The sequence below is a fragment of the Balearica regulorum genome, chromosome 3 (assembly GCF_011004875.1).
Source record: "Balearica regulorum gibbericeps isolate bBalReg1 chromosome 3, bBalReg1.pri, whole genome shotgun sequence".
Lineage (NCBI taxonomy): Eukaryota > Metazoa > Chordata > Aves > Gruiformes > Gruidae > Balearica > Balearica regulorum.
Window position 1 is genome coordinate 92,666,667 of NC_046186.1, and position 20,475 is coordinate 92,687,141.

Consider the following 20,475-nt stretch of genomic DNA (forward strand, 5'->3'; position numbering starts at 1 on the left):
CTAACAGTCAGCCAATGATACTCTTTCCCCAAAAGCATCCCATATGCATTAGCTTTTGGCAGAGAACCAGTTATCTTACTACTCAATAATTCATAGGTGAGCTACTCAGCTGGGTAGTTCTGGGAATAAAGAAACTCATTGCCAGAGCAAACTAAGGAAAAGAAAAAAAGAAAAAATCAGCCCACAAAAAAGAACTAAATGAGGTTCTTCTTCCAAAACAGAGAATCCACATCTTTCCTCTTACTTCAGAGTTTATCAGTAGTTTTTCTTACCATCTAACCCAATTCCCTTGCTGCAGTTTAAGCCTACTGCAAGTCCTCCCCATAGGTGTTTTTATGTCCTAGTAATCAACTCTGTCCTATCCTCTGTAGCCCACAACCTCAACAAATACTAGGAGTGAATTCTTAGTTCTCTTCTCCTCTCCCAAAGTCCTTTACAAGATGATGTTGACATTTTATATACACATGTGTGTATGTATATATATCTTTACAATTCTCCTTTCTTTCCTTCCTCTGCTCTTCAGGTGGCAGAAGCACAGCTTTAGTTCCTATTCAGATTTTGTTTTCTCTGGGCAGAAACACTGTCCTAGAGTTTTAAACACCAGAGGAATCACATGCAATGAGTTTGGGAAAGGATCAAATAGAAGAGAAACTTTGACTCTACAGCTCTGACTCTCCTCACGTGCCTGGCAGAGACAAGCCTATAACAGGGCAGAGATCAACAGGTACCATTTGCAACCTCACGAGCAGAGCATGAGCTGCTTGGCCCACTGCAGCAGAATGCATTCCCTATGCTTCCATCCACAGTGTAAAGAAGGGAAAATAGAGGGAAAACAGCAAATCTGTAATTGTTGTCCTAGGATAGGCCCTCCACATTCCTGAGAACTTGGAACAACTAAGAAAGGACAGATCATCCCCCCCTCCCAGTTTGACAGCAAACCTGGAGCTAGCTGGAACAGGGCTTTAAAGCCCAAATTTATCCCATCTAACTTCAGGCTCTTCTTTGAGGCACCCAAGTTAGGAATGCCACCTCCCTCCAAAGCCACTGAGTGAGAGGGACATCTCCAGAGGATGACTTGGATAGTAGGAATCCCTAGTTGGCATTACCCCTCTCCATCCTGTGCCTGCACAGGGAGCCTATGGTGATCCCAGCCCTCACATCTCTGCTAGGTAGAATGAATGCAGACCGAAGTTAATGCTTTTGTGACACCTGCACAGAAGTGGCCAGTGCCACCCTTCTATATGAACTTGTCCACAAGCTCTCAGTGCCTTGTTTAATCAGTTCATTGGTAAGCAGAGTCAGAACATGCATCTGAAATTTGGGCACCATGTCCAGCTCTTGGACAGGACACACCTCCTGTGTTTAAGCTGCTGCATGCTGCAACAGAGCTACCCTGGGAAGGAAAACAAGATACCAGCCTGCAAATATAATGATAAATCTTTGGACTCCAGACAGCATCCAACTAGTGCCACTGCTAGGGCTCATGTCCAGAGTATGCAGCTGCTGCCTACAAGGAATCAACTGAGTTTTCCCTTGTCTCCTATGGAGTATCTCACCTACAACCCAGAGGGGCTACCAGGCCAAGGTGACTGCTGACTCCAAGCAGCAATCTGACAGCAACAGGCTCCTATTCCATCACCAGCTGCCTGAACAATTCAATCACCTCCATATGTTTAGACCCTTTTAATAGAAGAACTAAAAGTTAAGAGCAAGGAGGCTGCAGGAGAAAGTGCCTCTGAGAACTGCAATCCTGTCAAAATGGAGGAGAGTCCCTGCTTTAGAAATGCAATGATTGTCAGGGCCACAGGTGGTCAGAGCCTTCTGCTCACAGCTGGGCTACAGCATTACCTCACCTTCTGTTTTCAGTTTGAAAGCTAAATTGGGAGCACTAGATGATCCCTCCACAGCTGCTTTCCAAACTGGCAGGCAAAACAAGAAGCAGAATAGCCAAAAGCAGAAATCTTGATTACAAAAATCAGACCTGCTTTAATGATGGGGTGGTGGGATCAGAGCTGGAAAGGGAAGAGATCCAAGCCAGAAAGAGCCTGGTAGGGGAAGGAGGGCCATCCAAGGCAATTATGATAACCAAATATTAACCAGCACTCCTTAATATGTTTACTTTTAATTCTTTGTCTGTACTAGTAAGCAAAAAGGACATGAGGCAATGCTAGACCAGGAAGAGTTAATACAGTGGTTGTCCACTTATCTACAGAGTGGAAAGAGGACAAGCCTCTCCATACAAACCAGGTTCTTCCTCAGCCTCTCCTTCAGGCCTAGTAGGGAATTTGGACCAAGGAGGAAGAACTCAGCACAGAGCAACACCCAGTTGTCCATCACTTCTTTATTTGCTGCCATAGAGTTCTGCTGCCAATCGCTTAACATCCTGCTCCACTAACTGTCATCATTACCCCATTTTTCCATCCCTCACCCTTGATTGATCTTGATTCATCTGGGAAAGATGACGACAATGAAAACGTAACCATTCAGAGAAAGGCTGAAAAGGATGCTCAAACTAAAAGATTTATGGCAAACGTTCAGTCTCATAGATGAAGCAGCTGAGGTCAACAGATATCTAAGCAACTTTTCCCTAAGAATTAATGTAACAAGGGGGGTGGTGCATACAGGAACTTAAGAAATGCATGCAACTTAAAAACACAGGATGAGTATATACAGCATAGAGAAAGGAGAGGCAAGAACATTTTTTACTGTAAGCATTTTTGCTGTCACTATCTGGATGGTTACCTCTTCATCATTGTCATCATCATCTTCAGATGAATCAAGGTAGATCAAATCAGTCATGGGCAAAGGATGGAAAAATGAGGTTAGGTTCAGGCGGCCCAACAGATGAAATGGCTGAGGCCTTTCAGAAAAGTGACCGGCTACAAAAAGCCAGCTGCCACATAACCACCATCTCTGCCATCTACAAGTCCTGTCTTCCCTCTCCATCCTTCACACTGTTACCTGCATGCATTTAAAATGTGTGAATTTCGTAAGTGCCTGTGTCCAAGTCCACCTCAATTAATTATGAAAAAACTGCTTTATCTGTCATATCAGTAACTGTCACAGCTTTTCATCAATGTACCTTCAGCAGATTGCTAGTTACAGAGAATCATCTCCCTACACTTTATTCCCAAAACTGTTAACCACCTATGGAAACAGCAGAGGATTTGGCAGTCCCATTTCTTCAGGCCTGGATAATACCACCCATCTCGAGAAGGGCATGGACTCAAGCTATGGAGGACTTTCTTCCCCCTTGAAACCTCATGTCTTCTCTCTACATCGCCACTGTGTTTCCAGAGAAGCAGCAGCACACCAGCCTCGCTGCTGAAGCAGACACGGCCCTGCAGCTCTCGTCTCCCCCTGCATTAGGAAGAGCAGTGTCACTTCTGAGAGCCGCAGGTGTTGTGGGCTCCCAGAAATCACCCTCTGGGGCTCGGGGTCTCCTCTGCAGCAGAGGGCACAGGAAGGAGGCCAATGACAGAACTGGCAATCATTCAAGGACAGCAGTCTGCTCCCTCGACCTCCCCATCTGGCTATCAGCTCTGTCCCATCTCCTCTGGACTTGGACCAGGAGAGGGAAATTTATTAACAGTCCCGCTCACTGGATAAATCTGCTCTGACGTTTGATTTCCCAGGCTGCTTCTGTGGCTGACCTCAAACTGGGCCAGCACCACAGGAACCATTTGGAGGAGCAGCATCCCTGTAATGCGGGCACATGCCTATCTCACAGACACTTTTTCATGTTGACTGAGGAGGACTTAGGCTGTAGCAAAGGTGATATGCATGACAAGTCGGAAGTACACACTCCATTTCTTCTCCTGATGCCTGGACCAACAAATAAATGCCTGAAGCTGGTTCCATACAGTTTGTCGTTCACATTCCCACCTCTCCTGGGACACAAAAAGTAAGGCCATTACCTTCCTCATTCTCACCCACTGCATCAAGATCTGAAGGTGGATCCTAGTCTGAGTCAGTCCATCAGCAATTATCAGCCTGAGGGGTTCCGGCAGCACACACTGTAACGTGGCATACGGCCCGTTCCAGCCTCTCAGTCACAGATAATAACACCTCCCAGAATCAGATACCCCAGGTGAAAAGAACATTTTAAACAAGTTTCAGCAATGCTGAGCCATCCCACTGCAGTGGGCAGACAGAGAGAGAGTATAATTCTGTGTACAGCACTGGAAATAACCTGCGTGGACTTAAATCTGGGAATACATGTGGCTAAATCTGTGATAAAAGCCAGAGACGATGGAAAGACAGGCTCCTCTAGGTCCTGTTTATAAGGCTCTAGTGGGATCTGTATACCCTGATCTGAATTCATCAGTGCAAAAATGGCAGAACAACAGACTAACAAAAGATCATAAAAATCTTAAAAATGCCGTAGAAAATAGGAAAAGATGGGGGGAAACTTCATCTAGCCAGGCCTTTGAGGGGAACTTGGTGATAGCATTCTGCAAACACCAGAGGAGATAAAATTATTCTGTATCCTCCATGCATATATTGCCTATGGGAGTACAAACACGAACCAATTGGGTCAATATAAGCAGAGGAGACCTCAGAACAAACAGCAATAAACCTTTTTATTCCTCACTGATTCCAGAAAAAAACTCATGGAAGATGAATGTGGGATGCAACTTTACAAGTTAGAAAATGAATGATGATTAATATAGTTTTAGGGGTCCTTGGCAGACAAACTGGGTAGCGTTTGAGAAAGCAACGAGAAAAGTAACTATCTTGTCATAACATCCTCAGGCATTAGAAAGATCCTGGCTTGCTTCCACACGACAGACTAATTGAAGATGTAATACTATTCGAATGCAACCCACATTAAGCAGATTAAAACCACATTAACTGAAAGAGTTCAAAAAGAAATTTTAAACGGGTGCACGCACCACTGAGATCTCTCTAGTGAGAAGGAAGACCTTCTCTAGGAAGACCTCTCTAGTGAGATCCCTTATGAACCTCTTAAACTGATGCTATTTCACATCTTCATCAAGGTCAAAGATCCAGCCAGCAGGTCAGCATAGCTAAAGCATATCAATTATAAAGTCCCCCGCTCAGGCTGCGTAGCCAACATCACAAATAACCACATTTTGTGTCTGAATGACCTTACATCCCTTTGCAGCTGGGGTGACTGGGTGCAGACTTTGGCACAACTCTGGGATGTGGCTCGTGCTTTGCTTCCTTCTCTCCACACAAAGGCAGTGCTTTAATGTGCAATAAATGACAATCACCATCCTTAAGTGCCTATGGCAGGATAAGATATACAAAAGAGGACAAAATATGCAGCAGGTAAATAACATACTACAGAGATACATCAACACAGGACAACTTGGTTTGTTTGATAGAATAGGCTTAAGGTAACTGCATTCAATTTATCTTGGTTAATGTAAAGGTCTGGAAAGAAAACTGTTGACGAAAGAACGCATCACTCTTGTTAGAAAAGAGACAATGACTCCAAGAGGAGCCAGAGTCAACGTAACCCAGTGAACATCAGCTTTCAGCTTAATTCTGTACTCCAAAGATGTCCAAATCTTTGGATGATTGAGCAAAGCTTACTAAATGTATTGTGAGATGGGCATCACCTCTGCATTGGTGAGATCATTTTTGAAAATCTGTTTAATACAGGTGACCATGCTGCCAGAATGATGTTGGAAAAAAAAAAATAATGAGAAGAGGGCTATAAAAATGAATCAAGGGCTGGAAAACATGCCTTGCAGCAAATGGCAAAAGAGACTCTTTCTGGATTGCATACTGAAAAAAAGACTAAGAGATTACTTGTTCTGGTGTTTGAGATTACACAAGAAAGAGACTGCTGATAACAAATAGCTATTTATGTGAGAAGACAAAGGCATAAACAGAGCTTGTAGTTGGAAACCAAAATGAAACAGGCTTAGATTAAGTCATGACAACTGAACCATGAGAGTAAAAAAATTCAGGAATGAGTTACTGAGGCACACACTCAGTTCTCCGTCACTTCAGTCTGTGAGTAGATGCTGCACTGAAACTGTACAAATAATCCACGTTTAGATCAACAAAGATAAACTCACCTTGTTCCTCAGCTCCACTAGTGAGACAAACTATGCTTGGCATATAACTAACTCTCCTGTCTAGACAAACAGCACAAAATAGTTAGAACAAGATTCAAAGAGCTTTTGTTTTCTCATAAGGATAAGGAAGCTGAAGTCCCAGCACTTTGGGTAGGCGGATTGGAGCACATAAGCTTCTCCACGTTTGTTTTTTGGTTTGGGTTTGTTTGGTTTTTTTTAAACCAACAACCCATCACAAAACCCAACTCTCTTTCCTCCTCTCTTTAAAACCTCTAGGTAGTTTCATTTGCATCTTTTCATTTATACACGTGAATTGGTTCCTAGAAAGCTAATCAGACTGAAAACTTGCCTATTTCCATGCATAAACTTGGACTTTTGCAAGGCCTCGTTACAAGTAGCCCAAGGGGAAGAGAAAAATCCCCAAACCACAAAATCCCATTTTGAGTGTTGCTCTGTTTTTCTCTGACCCAGCCAATTGCCACCATCTTCTCATCCCTTTAGACACATTATGCTCTTTCCAGCAAACCACCTTAGATGGAGGGCTGCTCCTTTCTCCTCAAGCCCCAGTTGCCCATTTTACAGCACACCAAAATGTTGCCTAAAGGGCCTATATTTTGCATAAGCTACGAACTGCTCAGAAAATCTCAACAGACCTAGCACTATTAAGCCCATCTATATTGCATTAAGTTGTTATTAGCTACTGCATTCTAGCTTATGATTAGGAGAGTAAAACATTTCTTTGCAATCAGCAATTGCTAAGGAAAATCCCTGTTCAGTGCAAATGCCACTGTTGTTTATTGCTTGCTTGACCTCAATCACAGCCACTGTCGGGAACCCCTGTTAGTTTTGGCACTCCAACCAATTCCTCCCATCAAATGCTTGGCTGAGTTGGGCCCAGAGTTGTAGCATATTTGCGACAGATGAGATTTACAACGCTCATTTCATCAGATGTGAGAGCAGGTCACAACAGATCAAGAGCCTATAAAGGGTCAGCTGGAATGGCCTTCAGTTGCCATTCTTTCTTTAGCCAGCAGGGATTTATCCCAGATGCTTCTCTGCCACATAAATGGAGTCATTTTCAGTCTCTTCTACATCTCATTCATCCCCTTGCAGCTTGGCAAACAAGCAAACAGTCTCAGAAGTCAGCTTCCTCCCGGTCAACAGTAATGAAAAATTTCCATGGTTTCCTGCGATCATACACGACCCTAGAAACAAAGACTCCAAAATCATACAAAATGCAACAGGTCTGCATGCAACTAGGAAATTTAGGCACGTCTGTCAGTTCCTGGGACCAATGAGGGCTTTGCAGGTTCATCGCTGGTTCATAAAAGAAAACTGACTGTTTTACCTCAAGTCCTGCAGGCCAATTAAATTTGAATCAGAAGCAAAAGCTGAAATGAGGTAGGAGCATGTGCACACACATGCTTATTTGTGTTTGCAATAGAGAGGCAAAGAGGAATAGAAATCAGGAACTATATGAAGTGAAATAGGGTGAGAGGAGTGCACGTTGGAAATGTGATCTCTGCTCATTGAGAAAACACTGTTTCCTGGCTTTGAAGGAAACAAAAAAATAGTTTCTCAGAGACTGGCCCAAGTGTAAAAGCACAAACTAGTAAATGAAGAGTTTGTTTTCCCACAGAAAGCTCCAAAAGCCCCCTATGCCATTCCTAAAAACTGAACCCTCAGCCTCCCAGTACAGTGTCCCATCACAGAACTGGCAGCAGGAAGACCTGAAGGGATGTAGAGAAGCCTGAGCACCTCTGAAATTTAATTAACATTCAAATAGTTTCCCTCTAGGAGTGAACATAATTGATGCTGTTTCAGAGCTTGAGGTCAGGATGGTCACGGCTAATTACCGCCCCCTTCTCCCCCCCCCCCCGCCCCCGTCCCGATGCTCAAACTAGAGCTTTTGTTCATATCAGGAGTGACTCAAGGTCTTTCTTGCATAACCCCCCTCCTCAAAAGTGCCATAGCTCCTCTGTGCATTGCCTCCATGTGCCTGCCACAGTCCTCAAGTGGGGCAGGAGAAAATAGTTCTGCTCTAGTGCCAGTGTGCCGGGAGCAGCTGAGCAATAGCATGGTAGCCTGCTCCTGCACCCTCATAAGTGCTGCTTGGCATGGTTTATGGCCCAAAAACCATGGGAGAAAAGCACAGACACAATGCCATGGCACCACATAGCTTTTGCTGGGAAAGAAGGTGGAGGAAAAGAGCCTCTCTGCTCCCCTGGCACAGGTCTGTGTCAGGTGTGATGTCCTATGCTCCCCTGCAGGTGTGGACGGCTGCTTTCACTTCTCTCTGCCTCAGACTCTTGTGCAGAGACTGAGGTATCATGAGAAAATGAATTGCTTTTTTTGCCTGCTTGGTATCTTCCCAGTTCCCCTATTGAGTTGTGGTCCGTGGCATCTCTCTCCCCACAGCTGGGCACTCAACATGCTCACGTCCTGGTCACAGACAGGCAGAATCTGATAGGGACAGGACACTCCCGTTTCCTGTCCTGTGACCCTACCCTTGAAACATGAGAGCTGACAGCAGTTTTCTAACTCTGTCCATCTACCATCTCCCTTGCCCCATGTCTCCTGATGGCAGTGATACCACATATAGCGCATGCCTTCCCAAATCTACTTTGCTCAGCTGTCAGCAGCAGGTCTCTGTTTTGCTAGAACATGTATACAAACCTTCCCATCCTCTTAGCTCTCCTATCCCCAAGTCTTTTCCGCTGGCTTTTCTCTTTCAAATATACCCACTACACCCAGCCCATACAAGCAGGTACCATCTTCTCTGTTCCCTAATGCATCCCCTGTAAAATCAGATCCCAGTCCCATCCATCACCTCTGGCAGAGAATATCCTGCCACCCCACACTGCAGGATCCATGGCCCTTTTTCTGCCTTGTCCCAGTTGCCATATCCCCTGGACTGGTGCTGTGCAGACCAGGTGAGAAAGGTTGACAACAGCTGCTGTGCCAAGCTTACCATCTCTGACCTCCTACTGAGTGGAAGTAAGTGCAGCAGAAGTACTCACAGTGTATGTTAGAGAGGAACCTGCGTTACATCCCCGTGCAAACAGAAGCAGAGCCAGGACAACCTCTCCCTCCAGGCAGGCTGCCTTGATGCAGTCTGGGTACCACCAGCTGTATTGCAGTTCAGAGATCTTTGATACAAGTGGTTTCACCTACAGCCTAAACCCAGACAACCACAAGGCTCAAAACCAAAGCAGTTTCTTCAAAATGGCAAGATGGGAAGCACTGGGAAAGCGTCTGACAGTATTTCAGCAGCAGTATGCTCCTGTGGCTTAAAGACAAGGACACGCTTGAGCGAGACTCAAACATGCACAGCCTTGCAGGATGCCCAGCACGAAGCATTTGAGAGGATTCTGGAGTTGTTTTTTATCCCAACAAGTTGATGTATAGCTAGGTCCTGCAGGGAAAATAGCTGCCATGGCAGGAAAATCTTAAAAGGAGCGTCTGAATTAGAACAGCATGAGATGTGGTGCTGAGCCCTGAAAGGGCCACGGTAGGTGAGCAACTGTCCACAGAGAGATGACCAAGACTGTCTGCCGTCCACTGTCTATACAGCTCTCTGCTTTCCTGACAAAACTGTATAACTGGATATCTGTCTCCCTCAATAAAATTAAGTTGCTCTTCCTGGAGAGTCTGGCCAAAAAACAGGATAATGGCAGCTTATGGAAAGTGTATTTGTTTCTCCCAACAATATCCGAGAAATGGATTAGCTGATTTAAACCAGTTCTCTTCTGAGCAAATTCATCTCTCTAGGCAAGGAGCTCTCACACAAGCTTTTACTCAGCCTGTCGTTACAACTGCAGAGGTGTTTAGAGATGAGCAATGAGCTGCACAAAGGCTGAACGGCAGTGCAGGCAGGCTGCAATCTCATGTAGCAGACCTAGGTCCCCTCTTTAAGGAGGGCTCCCACCTTTCTTATACACATGTCTGGGTATCATCCTCTCTTCTTTCATGGTCATTTACGCAGGGCACAGCGAGGAGGCCTCCCGGTACTTTGCATCTGACATGTGGTGCCGCAGACTGAACATGCCAGCTTTGCAAAATCTGCTCCCCAGCCTCCTGTGAATTCTCTCTGCCATCTGGGTGTTTTGCTTTATGTCTCAAGTCTCCTATATCTCCTGGCCACCACAGTGTGCAGACATGCTCTGTCAGACCAATTTCAATCAAAGAGGTAAATCCAAAAAGCTCTCGGGGCACAAGGGAGACTTCTCAAGCGAATCTCAGTGAGTGGCAGCACACGGGAACCTTCCCCACAAGGCAGCAAGCAGGGAAGAGACCGGGGTCCTGCAGAGCAAGTCCTAACTGCTACACACCGAGGGGAAAAGATTCAGGGTAGCCAAAATTCATACAACCGCTTTGCTCTGTGAAAGACGTTTTCCTCCAAAGCTGCATACACCAAACGCTATAAAAAGCGGCACTGGGAGTCCTGGAGCTTGTCTCCACAAACATAAAGGTGGTCACAAAGAAGAAGGTTTTAGCTAAGCATCCTTAGCCTGTCAGACTACCTGCTCCTCAAGGCCACGAGGCTGGCAGGAGGGTAGGGCCAACAAGTCTTAGACAAACAGGAGCCATCCTCTTTTCAGCTACATTTGGTACAACCCCATCTCAAAACCCACTGTAAGTGCTGCCACAGCTCCGTCTGCCAGGCCCCAGAACCAATAGATGGTAATTTGTAAAACAAATCTGAGGCCAGCAAAGCCTCTGTGGTTGTTACTGTGCTCCGAACCGTGGCCATTTGGGTTTACAGCCATGATGGAGTAAAAGTGATTCCTCCTTCAGCCTGTCCTTAGACTGACAACTCTAATTACTTGTTAGCAGCCAAGGCTCTGGGAAGCCGAGTGAGCAATCCTCACGCCGTATTGCTGAGGACAGGGCTACGTGCACAAACACAAGCTCTAAGCAACTTAATCCTAGACATAATACTGCAAGCAGAAAGTGTGTTGACAATCAGGAACAAAACTTTCTGCTTTAATGGGAGGAGCAGGGGGGGTTCTGTGTATTGATAGAAACACAGAAATAACTTTCAGCTTAGTCACACAAACCTCTGCACAACAAATTAGGGGATAAATAGGGAGGATTTCCATCAAAGTGGGACCTAATAACCAGGTCATGCTTTGTTCAGACTGGTAGTTTGAGGTCTTGCCCATGACTACAAATTATTTTCTTCTTTTTGCTAACGAAGGTCTCCAGGTTTGCAAATACTGAATTTGCAGAAGGCACAGTTTTCCTGTGGTTTTGAATACAGACATATCTTCCTGAAAATATCAGTTCATTCTTAAGCCTCTGATGGTCTAAAATGAACTAGAACATCCCAGAGCTCTGGTTGGTAGTACAGCCTGAGGATTTCCTCCGTTGGGAGCAAGACCTGTACCTTGTAGAACAGCAATACTGAAGCATGAATGGAAGGGCAGGAAATCCCCAGTCACTACAAGGGTAGAAAAATCACCTTCTTCCCCCAAGTTAGCTCCTGAACTGCACTCCTCAGCTTGGAGGAGGGTGTCATGCTGGACTTCACTGATGAAAATATGAAAATAATTTTAAAAATTAAAACAGTCACTATTAATAAATACACTCAGAAGTGAAACCAGCCAAGTCTAAAATTCTTAGCAGATGGCTCCATACTCCAGCTCACATGGCCAAGCAGCAAGACAGATAAGCCAGCTCAGTCACAGATATGGGTCAGCTCTAGCCACAGTGAGTCTCATTTCTCTTAGACCCCCTTCACATAGGCAGGAGTGCTGCAGGAAGCTCTCAGGAGCCAAAAGCCCAGTCCTAGCCACTCTGCAGAAATATCTCTATGCTAGGAGCATGTCTCAAGAACACTTTTAATGGAACAGTTAATATCCAAGCTTATGTTTCAGAGGGGGCAGGGTACCAGCAAAGAGCATGGACATTGAGCTATGGCTTCAACAGTTGATCGAAACAGTTTAATGCATTTCCATTTCCAGTTGCGTGGATCCAGCAATGCTTCTTACTTATTTACAGTATCACCCCCTCCTCTCCTCCCTGCTCTTCTGTTTGCTACATAGATAACATGGGAAATTGATGCTGACTATTGCCCGCCTGATGTACAGCATTGCCAATGGGTTCAGCAGGATTTTAAAGAGGAATGAATCAACAGCGTGTGACCAGGAATAACAGTTGCCAGTGTGCGAGCTTGAATAGGAAAACATATCTGTGCCCACCTGAACATTAGTTTAAGTGACAAGGGCAACAGATGCCCCAGCAGGACATATTCTGGCTGCCTTACAGATCAGGGCAGAGCCAGACCTGCTGGTCACCAGCCCTATGACAATGCCTATGTCTAGGACTATGCAATGGCTCCTGAAGTCCTGTTAACCATGATAACTGCCCCTCCAAAGAGAACATCACTCTACTTTCCTGATTACACCTAATATTCCCTGTACTTTGGAGATAAAGCACAATAATCCACCAGCTGTTTAATGTGGCAAAACTACCTAAGGGCAATAAGCGTAATTCTTTGGAGATCAATCCCAGATGACTGTGGAATGTTATTTTAGATCCAGAAGGGGCCAAATTCACAGGCCATGTTATTCCAGGAAAGGAGACACTCAGGTTAATTCCTTTTCTAGTCTTTCCTCCCACCAAGATATCACCTGCTGTGTGACCCAAGGATGAGAAGCAGGATCATCTTTCAGACTTGACTATCCAAAACAAGGTCAGCCCTACGTAAATATCTCTTCCTTCTTCCCTTCTTTCTCTGGGCACTTAGAGACACCAAGATTTCTTCCAAAGACAAAAATGGCACCAGCAAAAGTCTGCTTATCCAGCCATCAGAATTTGGTGAACTAACATCTCTCAACAGAGGAGACAAGTGCTCTGCTACCAGGCTTTGGTGGTTATCCAAAGAGGGAAAACCCATTCAGGTGATCGAGCAAGAGCTTGAGACAGCAAGTAGTGAGTGCTGTGAGGGAGGATAAACTGATCTGTGGGAAAATACTGGAGTGGATGTATCAAGGATCAGGTATGATGAGGAGTGCAGGGTTGAGCTGGACTTTAACTGAACTGTCCAGTAGTTTATGACATGCTGGTCAGGACTGACAAAGCATCAGAGTTGATACAATATCATTCAAGCAGGATAACGTACTAGGATTGCAATTTATACCACACTGTTACAGAGGCTCTAACACAGCAAATGTAATATTCACCGTGATAAGACAGTCATCTCAAAGACCAATTCTAGCAACAGCTAGAGTTTAAAGTCACTACTAATCTTTGTAATTCATGGAAATGCTATTTTGACCAGGCTTTTAGGATACATGGCTAATTTTTTTTTTTTTTTTTTTTTTTTTTTTTTTTTACAATTTGTTATTATATACTTGCTAAATTTGTATCTGGGTAGCATCCTTTTCACTGATTCACATATACACACTTTCTTTCCTCTGTTCATACATATTGGCTCAAATGACACTTTGTATTCCAAAACCCAGAGTGCTGCACATATTCAAGCCCGGGGTGTATTTTACAGGCTTATGCGATCTCACCTACAAGGGTGACCCACCCCCGATCTTCAACCCACCTCTGCAGAGGATTCATTTTTCTGCTAGGATTTTTCCTGAGTGAGTACGTGTTCCTGAAAAAAGCCTTGACAATAGCATTAACAATAGCATTGACATTATTAACAGCAGCACTCTGCCCTTCCATTACTATTTTGATTTCAAGATTTCAAAGTGCTATGTTCATTATGCCTCATAAATCCTTGAAGAGATGGGTCAGTTTTATTCCTGTTTTGAAGGTATGGGAAAGACGACAAGAAATTGTCACTCCAAGTGGTAGCCAGATTCCCAGGAGTTCTGACAAGCCCAATTTCTCACTCTAACCAGTATATAACATTTCTTCATCCTAACCACAGAGCTATAAGGCTGCAACGACTTTCATGAACTTATTAATCTTTCAAAGCTCTACAGGGCAGACCAAGAAGTCCAGGGAACAGACCATCCAGACTGTCAGAGAGCTGATGATAGACAATTACAGCTCGTAAGATAAAAGGAAAGCAACTTTTTCTGCTTGCAAAATACAAAAAACAATAAAAAGCCCAAACACTTTTTTTTTGACAGCTGACTTGTTCTTTTTGTCTTCTCATTCTCTTTCCACTACTGCAGTGCAGTTGGCAAAGCCTATTTCTGGGCTAGTTTGTTACAATACAGCACTATATGCATGAGGGTGAGGGGAGAAAAAGAAAAGAGAAACACAGAAACAGGTTCTGACATCTAATCAGATCTGCTGTATTGATTTTGCAACTTTAGCTTTGGAGCAAATCAGAGAAACAACCACATTATCACCCAGAATTCGCTCTTCCCTTGAGTGAGTCAGTTCAAAAGGAGCTCACACCGACACATAAAGAGGCACGCATGCATGCACACACACATGCACACGTGTGCGCACACCCGTGTGGACACACACCCCACCCAAGCAGCTCTCTGATGGGATGCCAGGCTGGGGTAGACGGGGGAAGCGCTCATCACGGAGGCTGCAGGAGCCACACGATCCCTATTTCCAAGAAGATGAGAATTCCAGAGCAAGTCACCAGACTAATGAGCTACCCACGCTGGAGAGCAGCATTTCAATTAACCACAGCAGCCCCCGCTGCAGCACCCACCTCCTTCCAGCTGCATGAGCAAGGAGGAGAGGGATAAACAGGGACTGTGGGGGTTTTTTTTGCAGTGGAAAGGGGCAGGGAAGGTGTAGCCTATAAAGGGGATGAGGGCAATTCTTGCTCTACTTTCTTGATTCAGAGTTTGTTTTTCATGCTGATGGAAGGAGCAAATTGACAGCCCCGAAAGCAAAGCTGCCTGCTCAGGCACAGAACAGGCAGTGCCACCGTAAGGTCCTTCCAGAGATTCCAGGCAGGAGGAGACAGCTCAGGTGTACAAATACTCAGTATGCACCCAGCTCCAACTAAGGGTACACAAAACTCAAGGAGAAGGGAAGAGGGCCATTTGGGTGGGCTGCCGCATGGACCACACCACTATTACTTGGGTGAGATCACAATAAAGCATTGCTTGGCCTTGGGAAGAGCTATAGGAAGAGTACGTTGAGTTGCTCTTTACACAGAAGTTCATCACATCTTTGCCTTCTTGGTGGTCACATCAAAGGCTCAACCCCCAGAACAGCTTCTGGCTTGTACCTACCATCTTTCTTGTGTGGCGAGTCATGTCCTCCCGCTCCAGCCCAGAATTCAGGGCTGTGATCCCCTTCCAGACCACCTAGTAAGCCTGAATTCATCCCAGGCTTGGCACTGCTGCTCCCTCTGCAGGGGCAACGAGGGTCAGCGAGGACCACACAGCTTTCAAACACCAACACCAAAATGGGGACACCATCAGGTGTGGTTCTTTGTTCCAGAGTGAGATTTTGCTGCATCTCCCATCAGTTCTTAGAGTGACCAAGAGTCACCCTCCCTGCCATGCACTGCCATGCCCCATACACCTGACCCAGACTGCCTTCTAAAACAGCTTAAAGCAAGACCCCACACATTTCCATCCTGCTTAAGGGAAGCTTCTCCACACATACTTACCTGCATGGAAATTGGCACACATTTGCCTGTCCCCATCCTGTAATTTAATTCCTGCCACGCTCCTGATTGGACAGAGATAATTTTAAAAGGGGATCTTGGAATATTCTAAGTGCATGCAGGACTTTGCACACCTCCGTTACTGCTGTGCTCCTAGCAGCTCACATCTTTGAGCAGTGTTTCTGGTTGCCTTCAGCCAGGTTATCCGCTCTGGTCGCACTTCTTCCTGGGGAGCGAGCGTGGCAGCATGTCTAACGAGCACTGCGGTGCCGTGTGTGGAGGCTTGTCAGTCACAGCCCAGAGGCAGCGCACCTGGGGGCAGATTGACCTGCTCCCTACCTATCCCACAGCTGCCAAATCCACGCTGCTCAGAGGACTCTGCGAGAGTTCAGCAACGGCACTATCCCGATGGGACAAGGTCTGCAGGGAGGGCTACTCCTACAGTCATGGCTCTTTCCAGACCAAGGCATTTTAACCAGCTGCCTTACCCCTGTCTGATTCAAAGTCTTTAAGGAGAGAGCACAGACCCCCGCATATCAAAACACACCTCCAAAGCATGGGAGCTGAGCAGGCACTCACTTCTCTGGAGGGAGAGAGAAATCACTGCAGGGAAAGGATGGAGATAGTCGCCCAAGGCGGACACCAGCAGCATCCTTCCCTCTACATTCACCTTTGTGCACAGATATCGCCTTCAAGCAGAGCTGGGAGCACCACCCGTCGCTGAAATCACTCAATACACCATATGCTAAGAATCATTTTTCTGTTACTCACAGCTTTATTGCATGAGAACTATTTGGAAGTATGCAGTCCTTATTAGGGTCTGCCTAGCAGTGCTTCTCGGCAAAATGTCTCAGGTATGTCCAGAAATGGCAGCTGGGGTAACTAAGCTGAAGAAAGAAAGCGTTGTGGCGTGGAAATGGTCTAATTAACATTCATTTGCTACCTTTTCAGTGCTTGACTTTACAAACTTACTAACATACCCTGAAGGTATTTTACACATATGTATTGCACACAAGCACACACCTGGTAAAGCTGCTGTTCTGCACTCATCCACTGATGGGGAAATGGAAAGCATTATATACAACCACACACAACACCTCTCCCTTCCATTTGCAAAACGCTGGCCGTACGGTATCCTGCCCTTAGCCTTGTGTAGCCAGACCAATTAAACATAAACTCTTCAAAGGTCCCTAGACAAAAGTGATGTGTCTGCTCAGCCCAGTAAGATAGGTCAATTCTGCCTGAAAGCAAGACTGTGTTAACCCTGCTTCTTCCATAGGCTTTTATGTACACAGGCATTCAGACAGGCGCTCTGGTACTGTATGGTTATACTCACACTGCACGTTGAGCTGCACCAGGGCTTCCCGGGGTCTGATGTTAAAGCCATTGTACCTGGCTGTCTGACACTTATAGGTTCCACTCATTTCTCGGCTCACACTCTCCAGGCGCAGCTTCCCATCGTATGTCTCCATCGTCATTGTCCCTGAAGGCATGGGGGTTTCCTTATCTACCCGGGACCAGATGATAGGTGGCTTGGGCTTCCCTCGAACCTCGCACTGCAGCTCAGCCCGGGAGCCCTCCCGGACGGTGATTGTGGACTGACCCTTAGGGACACTGATGGTTGGTGGCACTAAAAGGGAGACAAGAAGGGAATCGTTTTACAGTGAATTTCCAGCAAGTAAGGAATATTCTTGAGATGTTTGTGTTCGAGTAACATCAACAGCTCTGAGCTCCAGAGGTTTCCACTTAACACACTGAAACCCCTACAGGAACATACTGCCCATGTAAGTCATCCTACAGGGTCTGGAGCCGCAGGGCATCAAGGAAGATCCAACAATGTATCCCAATGGCAAGTACTAGCTGTATTGGGACATTCTCCCAGCTTCCACCCCTCTGGTTGCAAAATGCTATCTAGCAGCAGGGCTAGCACAGAGAAATCCAAAGGCAAAAGCCTCTTTGATCTATTTCTCTACTTTTGGTCAGTGAGTTTCTCAAATAGAACTGCCGTCTTTCGACCAAGAAACAGGAGTCGTATCTGTCAAGGTATCTGATTCCCTTACATGGGTCAGACCGAAACTAAGACTTACAGGATTAGTGCTTGTAGATCTCATCTCCAGCCTTATCAGACATCCAGGATCTCTGCTAACTCCTAAATCACAGCCAGGAGCCAGCTCTGTTAAATGCCTTTGCTTACTTTACATTGAGATTTATAGTGCAGTAGTTACCTCTGGCTCACTCGAGCAAGAGATGGGTCCCAGCAAAGATCACTTCAGGCATCGCTTCCAGGCCAGGCTGGGAACAGCAGAACTGCTGCTGAGCTGGGGCTAGAGCTGGAGGCACAGTAATGCTCAAAAAAAATCCAGCTATCAATTGACCAAAAAAAACTTTGCTGATAAGAAAAGCTCAAAAGAAATCCAATGACTGCAGCTAAAGGCTGCAGAGGTGTTGGTGGGAAGAGCTTTGTTGTTCATGTCCCCAAGTCCAAGAACTGAGGAAAGGCATGTTTGTACTAAACCCCATATAATAACTGACATTTTATTTGTATTAGGCTTCAGAGTTAACACTTCAACTGATGTAAAACAGGGCTGTAATCATTTTCTGAAAGCTCCTCATTCAGCCTCTCCTACTGACAGCGGCAACACTTGGATTGACACTTCCATAGCTGCAAGGACCACATACTTTGTTTCCATTTAAATCAAAGTTTAGAACTGCAGAGGCTGTAACAGGCTGGTCTGACCAACGTTAGCTCAATTCAACTCCAGCAAAGCAGAGTGTGCTATGGTAATTGCACACGTTACGGCCCACAGCTGCTTTAAGAGCAAATTTAGGATGGCTCCAGCCCAATCTCCCTCTGCAGTGACCTCCCTATGGAACAGGGAGGCCATATTTTCAATTTGCAGGTCTCCCGTGGGCTGGGGAATCTCATCACACCCTGTCCTGCACAGTGCAAAGGGATGACAGCGCTCTCGGTGCCCAGCACTGCCAGCAGCTGCTCACCTGGCGAGAGGCAATTTTCTCCAGGGGAAAAAGCTGTAAATTGCATCTGAAGATTTTTTTTTTTTAATTAAAGCTATCTCCTCAGAGCTGCTTAGTGGAGGCGGCCACCTTAGTGAGCTCAGGCTTCACTCAGCAGGGAAACATGGAGCCACCGCTGCCGCCCTCCTGCTCTGATCCTGCGGTCTGGGGAAAACCCGCTGGGATTTTATGCAGGAACCACATGTCGGAGGCAGCTCATGTCTGTTCATGGGGATGCCGCATGCTGGACAGCCTCAGCTGCTGCATGAAGAGCTGCTCCAGTGCAGATGGCCATCTTCAATCCCTGGGTCACAAAGCAGTCTTGCTGGCCCAGGATGCCAGAGAGGCGTGACAACACCCCAGGCTGCCCTCCTGTCCCTCCCCATCAGCAGCATCCACATGAGCACGTGGGACTCAGCCTCCACCGGCCAGGCCAGAGCTCGAGGCAACCTGCCACCGCAGCACCTCCTTTGAGGTAGAGGCCAGCTGGGACCTGGATCAACACCTGCACCAACAGAGACTTGGTGGGATCATGCAGGGTCTCCCAGCCCTTTGCAGCCTCCTACCCTTACAGTCTTAAACACAAATGCACTCTGCCATCTAGTGATCTTGGGCAAAAAGGATTGCTCCTGGCAGCAGCAGCCACACAAGGTCAGGAGAGCCAGCTTTGCACCAGGACTGGGAGGTTGCCCAGGTTTTATTCCACGCTGGTACAACGAGGATGGTGTCTGCTGGCACAGAGAGCCCTACTTGCCAGCCAGGGCTGCCAGCAGAAGGGAAGCACCACCCTTTGGTGTTTAGTAGGTCCATGGCACAGTCAGGGCTCGGTCTCCAGGCTGCTACTGAGCACTGGGCACAGTCCCATTGGGAGCAGGCTGGCCCCAGCATTTCTCTGGGGAGAGAGGAGCTTCCCAAAGCAAACACAGTCACAGCACCTTCTGCTAGGGGGATGAAGTGAGCAATGTCCAGAATCAAGACCAGGATCAGCCTGACCAATGGATCCAGCACAAGCAGTGACTGCGAAGAAACTTTCCATGAAAATTCAGGACAAAATCTGTGGGCAACTGGCCCCCTTGGGAGTCCTCACCAGATCACTAGCCCAATGTTGCTTTATGCCATACACTCGAGGTCCTGAAAGGCAACAAGATAACATGGGTGTAATGGAGAGCAGAGCTGGACCCACCAGTTCCCCAGAAGCAAAAAGGCAGCCCTGAGACCCTGCATTTCAGTCCTCAAGGTGACTGACAAACACACTTATGGATTAGTCCTGTCCTCACCAAGCCATGGAGTGAAGCTTTGACCCTGATTTTAAAGGGGGGAGGCATTTATAACACTTGGACTCCTATAGAGAGTGTCCAAGACAGATTGCAATTGCAATCCAGTAAACATTAAAGCTCTTCACACAATTTGCTATGACAGATGATACCAATCTCCTGGCCACAGCTCTGAAAAAAGGGACATTCCTCATAAGCAATGCCAAAGAGAAGAAAGAGCAGCTTTATTTCTCTTTTACTCCCTTCTAAGCAAAGGGACATTTGAAATTTGGTGAAAAACCATCCCCTCTTTCTTCCTTCACAATTTAGAGGCTCCTTTGAACAATCACACTCTAAACCTGTCTCTGTACTTTTGACTGGACTGCACTTTGGACTTTTCCCAGGGAGAAAACATTAAGGAAGATCTGTTTGGTGCACAGCACATCTGGCAGAGGATCTGTAACTATTACTCATTTCCAGTCTCAGCCAAATGCTTGCCTGAGGATGTGATACTTTTTCCCACTGGGATTCAAGATGCTCATGAGAGGTCCTTCAAAAAAGCCAGAGGGATAGGGGTGGGGGGCAGCTAGTGATGTCAGCCACT

General features: G+C 46.2%; 1 protein-coding gene across 3 annotated transcripts in view; it reads right to left on the bottom strand.

The window, feature by feature from the left end:
• Positions 1 to 20,475, bottom strand: part of MDGA1 (MAM domain containing glycosylphosphatidylinositol anchor 1) — a 144,253-nt gene that overhangs the window by 60,163 nt on the left and 63,615 nt on the right. For all 3 annotated transcript variants that reach the window (XM_075750087.1, XM_075750085.1, XM_075750084.1), the window contains one exon: positions 16,940 to 17,233. In XM_075750087.1, the coding sequence (XP_075606202.1) occupies positions 16,940 to 17,233 (294 nt within the window). The remainder of the gene's footprint in view (positions 1 to 16,939; positions 17,234 to 20,475) is intronic.